The sequence below is a fragment of the Alternaria ventricosa genome, assembly GCF_023758065.1.
Source record: "Alternaria ventricosa strain BMP 2768 chromosome Unknown scaffold_2, whole genome shotgun sequence".
NCBI lineage: Eukaryota > Fungi > Ascomycota > Dothideomycetes > Pleosporales > Pleosporaceae > Alternaria > Alternaria ventricosa.
The window spans coordinates 638,949-652,165 of NW_026055682.1; the positions used below are offsets into that span (position 1 = coordinate 638,949).

At 52.2% G+C, this 13,217-nt stretch overlaps 4 protein-coding genes across 4 annotated transcripts; 3 read left to right on the top strand and 1 right to left on the bottom strand.

Annotated features, from left to right (window-relative positions):
* Nucleotides 1–4,858: 4,858 nt before the first annotated feature.
* On the top strand, nt 4,859–6,684 carry J4E93_001222 (uncharacterized protein; the record flags this gene model as incomplete). The annotated part of the gene is made up of 2 exons (XM_049339174.1): nt 4,859–4,863; nt 5,007–6,684. The coding sequence occupies 2 exons, from the start codon at nt 4,859–4,861 to the stop codon at nt 6,682–6,684; spliced, it is 1,683 nt and encodes a 560-aa protein (XP_049203131.1).
* A 225-nt stretch (nt 6,685–6,909) lies between these two features.
* On the bottom strand, nt 6,910–7,922 carry J4E93_001223 (uncharacterized protein; the record flags this gene model as incomplete). The annotated part of the gene is made up of 2 exons (XM_049339175.1): nt 6,910–7,262; nt 7,382–7,922. The coding sequence occupies 2 exons, from the start codon at nt 7,920–7,922 to the stop codon at nt 6,910–6,912; spliced, it is 894 nt and encodes a 297-aa protein (XP_049203132.1).
* Nucleotides 7,923–8,976: 1,054 nt separating this feature from the next.
* On the top strand, nt 8,977–10,812 carry J4E93_001224 (uncharacterized protein; the record flags this gene model as incomplete). The annotated part of the gene is made up of 1 exon (XM_049339176.1): nt 8,977–10,812. The coding sequence occupies one exon, from the start codon at nt 8,977–8,979 to the stop codon at nt 10,810–10,812; it is 1,836 nt and encodes a 611-aa protein (XP_049203133.1).
* Nucleotides 10,813–10,961: 149 nt separating this feature from the next.
* Nucleotides 10,962–11,363, top strand: J4E93_001225 (uncharacterized protein; the record flags this gene model as incomplete). The annotated part of the gene is made up of 1 exon (XM_049339177.1): nt 10,962–11,363. The coding sequence occupies one exon, from the start codon at nt 10,962–10,964 to the stop codon at nt 11,361–11,363; it is 402 nt and encodes a 133-aa protein (XP_049203134.1).
* Nucleotides 11,364–13,217: the final 1,854 nt, after the last annotated feature.

The following is a 13,217-nucleotide window of genomic DNA, read 5'->3' on the forward strand; positions in this document are numbered from 1 at the left end:
ATAAGATGGAAGGTGGTGAGGCGTGTAAAACCTGTTGGTAAAGAATGGGTTCACGCGAATGAAGTAATGTTGTATAGTAACTTATTGTTGAGTATCATGTGGTGTATCATACAGTGATCATGTGGCAATCCATAATCGCGTGCTCCTCCTTGCAAACCATCCGCGCCCCAACGCCGCGGTAATTGACCAAGGCATCGCTCACAAGGCAGCTGGGGTTACTCTTTCTTGTTGGAAACTGTTATGTAATCAAAAGATGACCTTCTTCAATGCCACTTTTTGGTTACATAACAGTTTGCAACAAGAAAAAGTAACCCCAGCTACCTTGCAAACCCCGGTGATCCAAAATACCTCAGTATGAATCGACCACCGGTCCGCCGTACCAAATGCCGCAGTCCCCGCCCCTCCAATTCTTCTCGTACCGTCTCCCGTTACTCGGCACCATTCGAAGTAGCGACATCGGGGTTGGGATAGTACCACGCAGCTACAGCTACGATGACGTAGACGATCTGTTTTGAATCGTTAGCAAAAGCGTCCAATCACCAGTACTCAGACAAGGATAGACTTACGATAAGCATAGCCCCCTCCAGATAGTTCGACTCTCCATCTCTCAGGAAGTTACCAACAACAACAATAGCCAACACCAGCAACACAATCATGAAAATCTCAAAGTTGAGATCCATGTCCTTGCCCATTGCCCAACCGACAAGAACCACAAGCGGGGCGTTGAAGAGTGCGGTCTGGATACTTGGGCCAATGCAGTGGAAGAGCGCGAAGTTGATCTGGCCATCCCATGCTTCGTCGATAGCAGTGAGGTGCTCAGCTGCCTTTTCAACGAGCGGCAGCATGATGAGACCGAGGAACTGGTCTGGGACGCCATTCTCGACAACGTCTTCGATGCGCTCGACGAGGAAGACAGCGAGAAGGGTGACGATGGCGAGGGAGAGGATGAGTGCAACGATGCACTCCGTGAACGTGAACTTAGGCTTCGCGAGGTCCTCGTGGTGATCCAGATCAGCGTGCTCATCTGCTTCAAGGACTTCATCGAAGAGCGAGTGTTGGGAGCGCGCGTTGTACCAGATGAATATGCAGAAAGCGATGATGAGCAGGATAGAAGTCACCTGACTGATTCTGAGGACGTTATGCTGCAGGATCTTCTCGGTGAACTCGTGGTGCTTGGATGCTTTTGCTACGGCGGAGCCTTTGAGCGCGGAGTAGTAGGCTGATGGGATCAGCAGACCGAAGCCAGCTACAAGGAGGAGTCCAGACCCGACTTCGCTAATGGAAGCGTGGAACTTTTGCGACATTTGGCGGAGGCCGCCGACGAAGAAACAACTAAATCCGCGTTAGCACACGTAACACGCGTGTTTACTGCAGACTACTTACAGTCCAAGGCAGAGCAGCAAGTTGGTGATGATCGATCCCAAAATCGCAGCCTGAATAACAGGAATGAGATTACCATGTTCACTCGAACCATCCTGAGAGTGGTGCTTGGCAATCAAGATAATGAAGAGAATAATCTCTACAATCGAACCAAACGCAGTCTCAATCAGAATACCAGAAACTTTTGGCATCTTCCTCGCAAACTCTTGGCCCGCGAAGCCCAAAAGATTGGCCACAGGCACCATGGCGATGTAGCTAGTCGCGAAGATGGCAATCGGCATGCCTGGCGCGGCAAAGTGTAGCACGATGGCTACAATGACGAAGGGCCAGAGGAGGTTGGTGTATTTCGCTGCATTGCTACCAGATCGCCATGCTACGTTGATGAAGTGCGATGGGTGGAAGCCCTTGCGCCCACTTTCGCCATCGGGGTGGATGTGCGAAGGGATGATGTTGTGTAGTAGAGGGGTCGACTCGGAATCATTGTTTGACCGGCTGTTGAAGTGGTCGGATAGGACGCGCGAGACGTTGTGGGAGTTGTCGTGGCCGTGGCGGGCGGACGACATGGTGATGGCACCTGGTGGGAGGATTCCGGGTATTCGGGAGTGAGGAGGGCTGTGGTTGGTGGAGGGCCCTGGAGCTCTGCGGAGCTCTCGATTGGCTACCCACGGTAACGTGGTAGACCTGAGGCTTGTTGAGTAGCTCAGGCAGTCTCGCGTCGATGATGCGAGATGCGATTGATGCTTCTTCCTGCGCAGAGCAGTTGGGATGAAAGAGCTGAGGAAGAGCTGAGGTACGAGGTTTGGCGGAGAAAGCGGTGACGCGATTCGCGACTGCCCAGACGCGGCTGGGGCTGGGCATTGGCTGAAAAACAAGGCAGGATCGTCGCCGTTTGACGACGTGTCAACCTTCTACGTCTTCAGCCTCCATGATCGACGAAGCTGCACGTCGCGATGGATTATCGCAAGGAAGCCGCATTTCTTCTGGATCGCAATGCCGCGTAAGAGAAGGAGTCCACGATGGAACCGCGATGGCAATGCATGGCTACCGCTGGCGAGAGGGCTGTGCATCAGACTGACCTTCTAAGAGTACAGCGCAGGATGCTGTACCGTTTCACAGAACGATCATGCATCGCATCCTCTGATGATCTTGCCGGGTATAACAAAGCGTTAGTAGAGTTCTCGGATCCGTCTCGCATGGTTCGTGAGGGCGTCGTGCTAACACGGGACTCGCGCTCGTGGTACAGCTCATCTGTTTACCGTGGAAAACATCGATCACCTCAACAAAAGACACCCAGTAAATATGCCTCTCGCCCAACGGAAATGTGAGGGTCGAAAATCAGAATCCAGAACTAGTGGCCCATGCACTGTCTTCCAACTCAATGGTACAGTCATCAGAGCCAATCTCTGACCTTTGCGACATCTGATTCGCGACTATACTCGTGGTTGAGATGCGATATCTTGCGCTGCGGGTTCTTGAGTGGCTTGCTGACCACTCGATGTCATCGCTAAACATACTCCCAAACCCTGGGGTACCGATTTCAGGAATCCTCTCAGGTATGTAGTACTTATAGACTTCTGAAATTGCTCCCAATATGCATAACCCTCATGGCTATTATTTTAAATGAACAACCCCACACAACCCCCAACGAACAACGCCGTTCTTATGACGACATCCCCCGTGGCATGGGGATTCCACGGCAACTACGAGGACTTTGTGAAGAATGAACTGGTACCTGTGGACAACCCACCCGCCGATGGAAAGTGCGCTATATGCCGGCTCGATCTTGCCCATCAGGACCAAAGGGAGGATGAGCCATCGGATGAGCACGTCTATGGAATGACGACCCAAGATAGAATCCTTGCTGCTGCGATCGCCGCAGCAACGGTCGAGGAAACTCCCCGTGGCAACGTCATACAGATTTGGAAATGCAATCATTTCTTCCACAAAGATTGCATTTGCACTTGGATTGACGGAGACGTCGCTGCTACGGCCGCTCGTCGATCGTGTCCGCTGTGTAAGACCGAACTCGTTCGCTACGACCCCCTGGCCCGAGCCCGAGCTTTATGCCGCGAGATTCGTACACACCAGGAAACAATAAAAGGGCTGCAAGTCCTATACCAAGATGCCTTCAACGTGCGCAAAAGGGTGCAAGACCTCAGGATGAACATAGACAGACTTAGGCGGGAGTTCAGTCACGAGCCCCATGGTCCATCTAGAGAATATCTCCGCGGCCAACTACAAGATCTCACAGAAGCACCTGATATCACGGAAGAACAACCATTCCTCGTCCGACTCGATCGATTCTCTCGCTGCGGCTACAGCGTTTCTGACAGCATAGAAATAGTGTACCGGCACCAGCTCGGTGCAGCCGAAGCAAGATTTCAAAACAAAAAAAGGGAAATAAAAGCTCGCCTCGACCCATCTACACAAAGCTCGACGAAACAGAGCAGATTCTCAAGGAACTAGCTGAGGTGCTATACGAAAGCTGGGGCTATTCTCCCGAAGATGTATCTGCCCGGCTACTTGAAGACTTCGGCACCGCTAACCTCTCGCCTGATGACATAAGTCCTTGGCTACTGGCTGCAATCGAAGGAAATTCTGGTGTGGAGTATGATTTGTACTGTCTCCGTGTAGACGCCAACTGGTTGCGTGGAAAGGCGTCTTGGACCAAGCACTGGCTAAAGCACGCGGAAGAACATGGTTTACCGCCGATGACTACAGGACCCACGGAGAACGGGTATCATGAGAGTGCGGCTGAGGAGGGGGGTGAATCGAGTGTGATGCACATTGAGGACATGGATGAGCAGGAAGAAGATCAATATCAACATCAAACGGAAGAAGATGCGGGTGTCGTTCACACTGAGAACATCGACGACGAGGAAGAAGCATCTAGTGTCGTGTATACTGGGGACGTGGACGAGCAGGATCAAGATCAAGATGAACTTTACCATGAATTGGCAGAGATGGATTTGGGCCCTCGAGCCGAGCCTTATAGTTTCTAGCCATTAGGGCTCAAAGTCGGTCGAGTAGCGCGGTCGCACGCCAACCTAGGAAAAAACTAAACAGCCTAGAGCCTACATTAGCGCTAGGTTACTGCTTTTGCAAGTTTTTAGCTTAATGTAGCCTGCAGACCTGTTTAGTTTTTTTCTTGTATAAGGTGGTCGCTCAGTCGGGGTCGTCGTGGTGAGAGAGGAAGCCGCCCAATCAGGTTAGCGCGCAAACGACTATATTTCCAAACACTGCCTCCGCTGCCTCATTCCACTTTCGCATCTTCACATCAACATTTGCATATCGATTGCTTTGAAGATGGCGCAATCACCAAGCGACGATCAGGTGCCCGCCGACAACGCCGATGCACTGCGTCTCTCACCTCAGGCCGACGCTTCCCAAAACAACGCGCCTTTTCCTGGCATTAGCGAAGCAGAATCTGCACAAATAAACAAAGAGTGGGATGACATTTTTCCAAACTTCCCGTTCGATGAGGTGCGATCTCACGCAGGTAACCAAGATCTTGTCAGTAACAACCGTCGATCTTCTCGCTCACATCAAGCCGTTCCACGCCATGATCTGACACTCGCACAGGATGTTCCATTGCCTCCACGTCCCTTGCGTAGAAGAGCACCCAGGAGCAGCATCTCGGGTTGCGGAAGCTACGATCCGGATGGGCGAGTTCACCCAGATCGCCAAAAGCTTCTTCGCAACGACGGTCCATTGTCTCACTCACCTCAAGTCACTCCACACCAAGATATGACGCTCGCACCAGATGGCTCGTTGGACACGCAGGCTGAAGGCAGTGTATCGATTGTATCACTGCAAGAGCACAATCGAGTATCATCGTCACCCCGGGCGCTGCCTCAACCTCCTCAAGAGCTCAAAGCCAAGCGTAGCTTCGACCAAATTACCTCCCGCTCGCCGTCTCCGTCCCATGTGCGCATCAAGCTCGAAGAAGAGAGCTCGCCTGAACCAGATGTCAGTAGTTGCAGTACCGGAAGCAATTCGAATTTCAGGGATACCACGGAGAACGACGGGCGCTACTTCGACCCTATTCTCGATCCTGTCCCTGTCGGGCTTGGACAAGCTAGCAGGGTGACTACCTGGGACCCTCAAGGTAACGGAGTCGGCTGGCAGATTCTTTGCCTTGGTGCAAGCTTCGGGCGACGCAAAATCTGCGGTTACCTTTGCTTCTCGGACACAGCACAGATGCGCACATGGGAAGAATCAGATCCTAAGCGCTGGGAATACATCGAGAGCCTCAGCTCGCTCACGCGCGCCAAAATCGAACTGACCGACGTCTTGCGGATCATCTGTAATGACGGTGGGGCTCTAGCCACTACTGTTGCAGCATACATGGACAGTTTGGAGCCATGGGTATGGCACAAAGACGACAATAAAGTCTTCAGACTCCATACTGTCACCGTCGCTGCCATGACTCAAATCAATGTCGGCCTCCCGCATTTGATCCTTCGAGTTGGGATGGCTATCGTCTGGTTGATCCGCAGCTCACCCGCCCAATTCCGTGGATCCGGCACTTTCAATACCCCTTACTTCTGGTACGCTCCTGAGGACGTTAGCCGAGCTTACTGGTATCTGAATAACCTGCGTTGCAACCCCCGCGAACGAGAAAGGGAAGGTACGAAACCTGCCAAGATAGCAAGGCCAATGAGAATGGGGACGGATGCAGGCTTATCATCTCTCCACAACTCGGTATCCGAAGGTGAATGGGCTGGAAGGTTCCTGAGGAAGGACATAGTCTCTAAGCAGGAGAGGATTTCGGAAAAGCAGAGCGAGCACACGGTCAGGCGGGGTGTCAAGATAAACAGGTGGGGCGACAAGACAGGCCAATGGCGCAACAAAGCAGAAATACGAAGCGAGGATATGGCAGCACAACTCCTCCGCCTACGCACCTGGTCCTACAACACCTATTCCTTCGACAACATCACGGACGAGACCGAACTAGACAGACTAATGGACCTCGCTCGCGTTCACACCAAGCCCCAGACCAGGAATCTCGATGTCTACAGGTCAGCCTGTATGGAAGTAGAGCTCTTCGTGTGGGCTAAATCCCATCCAAGTATCCTCGACGATCGCTCCAAAGATACGTTTGCCGACTTCAAGACACTTTTAGTTTGGCTTCATGCCCGGGATATTGCGGTTGGAGACGACGAGGGGGTTGCGGGACTCATGGAGGATGCGGTTAAGGCTGTGGTTGCCGCTGACAGGGGTGGTTACAATGGCAAGAAGGCTGCGGTTAAGGAGATGGTGTATATGGCAGACCTCGGGATGGGTGAGGTATCTACCGGGTGATAGGGTGTTGGGGTATGCCTCGGTGGACTTTGTCGAGGTAGTTGATGTGCAAAAATAGGTTCAAGTGCGGCACGATACCACATGAAAATAATCTGGAGTTGACAAACATGGCGTTTGCCGACTACTAAGCTCTTCGTGAAACCTGTTTTGATGTTGCCAGTATATGGTATTCGTCACCTCTAATAATACAGTACCTTCCCCACGTGAAGGCCTTCATGTATCCGCCTACTCAAGCACAAAAGACATAGCCGCCACACCCGCCATCAGCACAGCCAAACCCGTGTTTCGTCCCCATGCCAAGCCCGCTGCAGCACTCTCGTCATCATCTCCGCTAGGCCGGTTGACAGACTCAGCGGGTACACGGCTCCCCTCTAGCACGTTGTCGGGCGCGATGCAAACAACGCTCGTCTTCGCCTTACCGTTCGCAACGGACGCGACGACAACAGGATGGGGCCGAGTGATGTACTCGTCGTACATCGTGAAATTGTCCAACTCGTGATCGTAACTCGAATTGCCAACACCGGCGGGACCATAGCCAACAAGCGGTGCTGTGTGGTAGCCCTCTGGAAGCTGAACGCCTGTAGGCGCGACGTCACAGGTCATGTTTGTTGTGTTAAGAGTGCCTCCTGTACACAAAGCGGGTTAGTAAAAACACCGGGCGCATTAAGAAGGCAACTTGGAGCTAAACCCGACGTACCGATCATTCCCATGCTACTCAAGAAACCCGATCCACAAATCTCCTTCATCTCTGTTTCGTTTAAGTGCGGTGGAGGACATACGAATGAAGCGGCCCCGCTGGTGCCGTTGGTCATTTGCTCTAGAGCGTCATCCGGGAGCGTCAATTCGCTTTCCAGATAGTCGAGGCATTCTTGCGGCAGTACGCCATCGCAGCCGCTCTCGTCGTCGCCTTGTCTGACATTATCGACGCCGTGAAAGAACCACACGCAGGTTTGGTCGAGACTGTCGGCGGGAGCGCTGAGGTACACCATTTGCTGGGCGTTGAATGCCCTGCTCTGAGTGTCTGGATTGCGGGACTCGCCGAATGTGACGGAGATGCGCAGGTCGGACACGTTTGCTGTGCCGCTGCCGTTTACGGGGTATTCGTAGTGGTCGCCGTTCAGGTTGGCGCAGCTGTCGGAGTTGGGGTGGATTTCGCTGCTGTTCTGGGCGCGAGCTGAGGTGGTTAGGAGGGATGCTGCGAAGAGAGCGCTGCTGAGGCGATATGATCGTGGAGCCATGATTGTGGAATGTTGTGAAGAGTTTTCGATATTGAGAGTGGTGATAATCGACGTTCCACAAGCGCGTCGAGTTGTTTTTGTATATCTTAAGGCCAACCACCCCATGATTCTGACGGCTCTGGATCTCCTTCCCAACTGACGTCACATCGTAGTCAGCCTTGTTTGTTTCGCTGTGGTGCAACAGGACGCCTGATTATGTGTTGTTATTTGCGGTCGCGGCTATGCGATATTGACGCTAAGCCTGCGATTGACGTAGAAAGGTACCACAGGAATCAGCCGCCAAGTCTGTGGTCGACACACGATGCATGCACTGTCAGGCGTCCTGGAGATTTTTACTAATCAGGAGCGAAATGCTGCAACTACGGCGGGTCGTGTGGCTTTGAGGCATGCCAAGCTGGATGTCACGGCTGGGCGGGCTCCGCTAGGCACGCCTTAACCGTCAGTGGGGAATGAATTGTTGTTCTTGCGAACTCGGGTCCAGATGTACATCTGGGAACTGGGTTGGTTGTATGGGCGACAATTAGATGGCTGCAGATTAGTTGCGGGTGCCGAGATTGCTTGGGTGCTATCGTGCTTCCCTTCATGATGTGGTGTACTTGACGCTCACGTGATGACGTAGTTTAGCTTATAGAAGGAATGCTAAATATAGCTTTCACCGCCTTGTCTCTGGTCGGGCGCGGATGAGAGAAAGCACATTAGTAGACGAAGCCGAAGAGATCGGCAGGACTGCGATAGCTAATAGAAGAGGGATGCGACATGTAAGTAGGTGAGATGTGGTTGTCGAAGAGCCGAAGTGCAAGCGGACAGCGGGGAAGGCTTGACCGCGGGAAGTGCGGGGGGCGCTAAGACCATCCTGGCCTCCCACGACTGGCCGCCGCCTCTATCGCCAGAACATTAACACTACCTATCTTCTCATCCCACCTTTGATAAGCTCATCGACACGCATAACTACCCGCGATCCTCGCAATGTCGACGTTCGTGATTGACCACCCTTTCGAGCTACCAGTGCGCTCTCAGAACGCGTCTAAACTCCTCCAAAGCCTATCGAAACAGCATGTCGCGCACCATCCGCATAGCCGCTGCACAGGTTGGCGCAGTCCATCGCACTGACATGCGTGAAAGCACATTGAACAGACTTGTTCATCTTCTGATTCAAGCCGCTGAACAAGGCGCACAAGTTGTATTGTTCCCAGAAGGTACTTTCGCTACCTTCTTTCCTCGTTATCTCATCACCAATAAAGCGGAACTCGAGTCTTTCTTCGAGCATGGCGATGTCACTACCGCAGAAAACACAAAGCGTATATTTGAACGAGCCAAGGAGTTGGAGGTGGATATCTGCATCGGATTCGCAGAGGCCACAGATGACGGCGATCACTACAACTCCTGCGTCTATTATCACGCCAAGTCCGGATCTATTCTGTCAAAGTATCGAAAGGTGCATTTACCCGGAGACGTTGACCCTTTCCCCGAACCCGATGCAGTCAATCAGCTTGAGAAGAGATACTTCAAGCCGGGTAATTTAGGGTTTCACGCCTTCCGAGTACCCGGCCTGGTGCAGACCACACCTGAACATGGCGAGCCCATATTTGGCATGATGATATGCAATGATCGGCGTTGGGCAGAAGCTTGGAGGTGCTTGGGTCTCCAAGGCGTCGAAGTTGTTCTCGTCGGCTTCAACACACCAGGTTTCGCCCCACAGATGTGGGGTGCATCCGCCGACGTGAGTCCAGCTGAAGCACGCGCGGAGGCCATCTTCCATCACAAACTAGTCATGCAGGCCCACTCCTACACCAATGCGTGCTTCTCCGTTAGTGCAGCGAGATGCGGGTTGGATGATGGCAAGTACGATCTAGTGGGAGGCTCGACTATCATTGGGCCTGATGGAAAGATTATGGCTGAGAGCAAGACGGAGGAGGATGAAATCATCGTCGCCGATTGCGACCTTGATCGATGTCTGCCGGGCAAAACGCGGACGTTTGACTTTGCGAGACATCGGCGAACGGAGCATTATGGTATCTTGACTTCGCAAACGGGAGTTGTCGAACCGCCGCGACTGGCACAATCGGAAAAAGCGCATCATGGAACAAAGGCTGCAGCGAGCGATGGTAACCATCAGATGTTGCCATCCGTCACAGGCGCCCCATCCGGAAAGCACGTTCGCATCCTTCTCTGCAATCCCAACGCTACTGAATCAATGACAAACGCATGTCTAGAGATGCTCAAATCAATACTCCCACCTGACGTCACCGTTTACGGCTTTACAGCCCCTAAACCAGCGCCATCAGCCATCGAAGGAAACTTCGACAACATCATGTCCGCAGCTGCTGCCGCCCGAGCCATCATGCCTATCGCACATGAGTACGATGCGTTCCTCGTAGCCTGCTACAGCGATCACGCGCTCATCAAGGTCCTTAGAGAAGAGCTCTCGCAGCCAGTAGTTGGTATCATGGAGGCCTCACTGTTCGCAGCACGAACGCTGGGTGGTCGGTTTGGCATCATCGCAACGTCACGACGATCGCAGTACACGCTGAAGGATTCTGTGAGACACTACGGTCTGGAGTCGTTCTGCGCTGGCGTAAGAAGCTGTGATCTTGGGGTTTTGGAATTGGAATCGAAGCCTCAAGAGGAAGTGCTTAGTACCATGTGCGACGTAGGTAAGAAGCTGGTTGCGGATGGCGCAGACGTGCTAACGCTTGGATGCGCTGGCATGACGAACATGAAAGCTGCTGTTGAAGCGGCGGTTGGAAGTGATGTGCAGGTGATTGATGGTGTGCTGGTGGGTGTGCAGCATCTGGTTGGTCTTTGTAGACTTGGGATGCAAACGGCTAAGAGGGGGATGTATGCCAGCGCTGCGACGGACAGAGAGCGGAGGGGTCAGGACTGGTGGTGAGTGCGTTTGGAAGATGAGCGCCGACGTTAGAGTAGGACTACTGCTGATGTAGCGTTACCACCACGTATATATCCTCGCTCAAATCCACTGCAAATTTGTAGCTGTGCCAACATCTCCCTTCACAATCTAAACCTTATTCTGACAACGCCATGGCCGAAGATCAACCTACCGAACAGCCTACGATCAAGCCTACGGCATCAGAAACTAACAAGATAGACCGATTTGCCGAACACGTCAACGAGCGAAAGAGAAGGCGTAACCTATGGGGTCATTACGTGGATGAGCAGTCTCGCATGAAGAGTGAAAGAACGAAGCCCGTCCACGTACCGGTGGATGCCGAAACTACCAAGTCGAAAGGAACACAGACTGATGATACTCCATATGCCAAAGACCCAAACGTTGATGAGCCTCCGAAAGTTGATGAAAAAGACGTGGAAGGAGAAGGTGTGAAGCTGACAAACGAGGGTGTGGATGAAGATGAGTTCGTCAAAACGCCTTGCGTTGGGGGTTTGCCGGAGGAGCAGGATAATATGGACTTGTACGAGCCATAATGCGATAACGATGACGAGACTATTGGTCGCGGGCAGACAAAAGATAATTGCAACGCGTTTACACGACCTGTTTTGGTCTACGTAGCCGTTTGTAACCATCCGTCACGCTAATGAATGTCTCCTATATAAATCTCTCCTCTTGTCTCTCTCGTCTGACCCGCCTCATTCCCCCAGTTACACACATTCCCATCCTCCCCACTAGCCCTCATTAGAAAATAAAGATCCGAATCATATATCGTAATGTCTGACACATCCCCCGAGAAAAATTATAAGCCGTATAAGCCGTCGGGAGAGACGACGAATCCAAACAAATTGATGGCTGGAATCTTGATGGGGAGTCCGAAGCTGAGGATTGTGGATCCTGATGTTCCGGATGGAGAAAGGGGGCGGAAGGAAGTGAAAAGGGACGAAACGGAAGGGGAGCGTGTAGAGGGGAAGGAGGCGGAAGGGGAGGGGGGGAATAGAAGCGGAGGAGAAGTTTCCAACGAGCCGTATTAAGAGCTGTTTTGAAGGACGAGGACAAGTGAGAGTATTCGGGAATTTCGTTGATAGTGTATTCATAGTTCACCGTGTTGTCGTGCTCGGGTGGGTGAATATTTTGTGCGGTGAAATGTTGCGACATGGGCACGCGATCTTCGTCTGGCATTCTCCAAGGAAAGACGTTTGGATTACTATTAAAGAAACTGTGTATGATACAGAATACTAAACGAACAAATCATGTTTTGTGTTTGTCAGGTCTTGCCTCTTCCGCCTTTCCTCCGTCGTTGCCGGTCATGAGTAGCGTCATCGGTGTGTTGGTTGCTGAGGTTCCTGCCGTTCTGTGTTCCGAATGTGTCAAATTCGACAGAAGTGGAGAGGTTTTCAAAACCTCCGAAGCCGTAATAGGTAGCGTGAATGTCCTCGTCGTCTGAAGCACGCTAGACGTTCTAATCCGTAATCAAACGATCTCCACATCCTCAAATGGGCGTTCCATGAACGGAAGTAATGCGCCGACTTCCGTAGTATGAAACAGGCCGGCTCGGATGTATCTGGCGCTGCCACCAATGGGGTGTATGAGCAGCCCGTGTGCATTACGGTTGCTTGGTATTTCGCAGGCTCGAGCACTCTCTTCGGTCATCTCGCCGGCGTCGTTGAACTGGAATATACGCGAAGGTTCTTCCCTGCCATTCCAGTCTTTTGCCCCCATGCAAGAGTCTACCCGTCCGTAATCACTTCCAAGTAACAAGAGGGAGACGCCTGGATCGTCCTGCTCTATATTTTCCACGTCCACCATCCAATCCACTTCACAGACGGCTACGTAGAAGCCATACGTCAGTGTTAACCTCTCACCGTTCCGCAGCCTCCAAGTTTGCTCCGGTTTGATGATCTTGCCGCCGATCCGAAGTTTGCATTCGGTAAGTCGCCTATAAGGATTCGCACTAGTACCTTCAGACGTACATGTAGCCCCAAGGTGGCGACACTCTGAGCGAAAGTCTACGGTCCTACTGTAGCAAAGTAGTGAGTCCTCTGACCTTGTTGGATTGAATTCTCTGAACCGAATGTAGCAACAGTGCGTCCAGCTCCATGAAGGGCCGATATATGTATCGGGTGTTTCGGATATTGACCGTGCGAATAATTGCTCTTTAGTAAAGTCATCAAATTGATGGGCGTACCAAAATAGCTCTTCAGGTAGTGCATCCTTCCACAGCCCTGCAATGTAAGTCCAATTAGTTGCTTCGGCCATAAGCTTTGCCAGTCCTGCTATTGCCGGAAACCGATCTCTAGACTTGGTGCTCCGGCGATAGACATATGAGCTTATAAGTCTGTGCCAATCTCTGAGAATGTTTCCGTCAGGGGCCCCTTGCTTGTACCGCT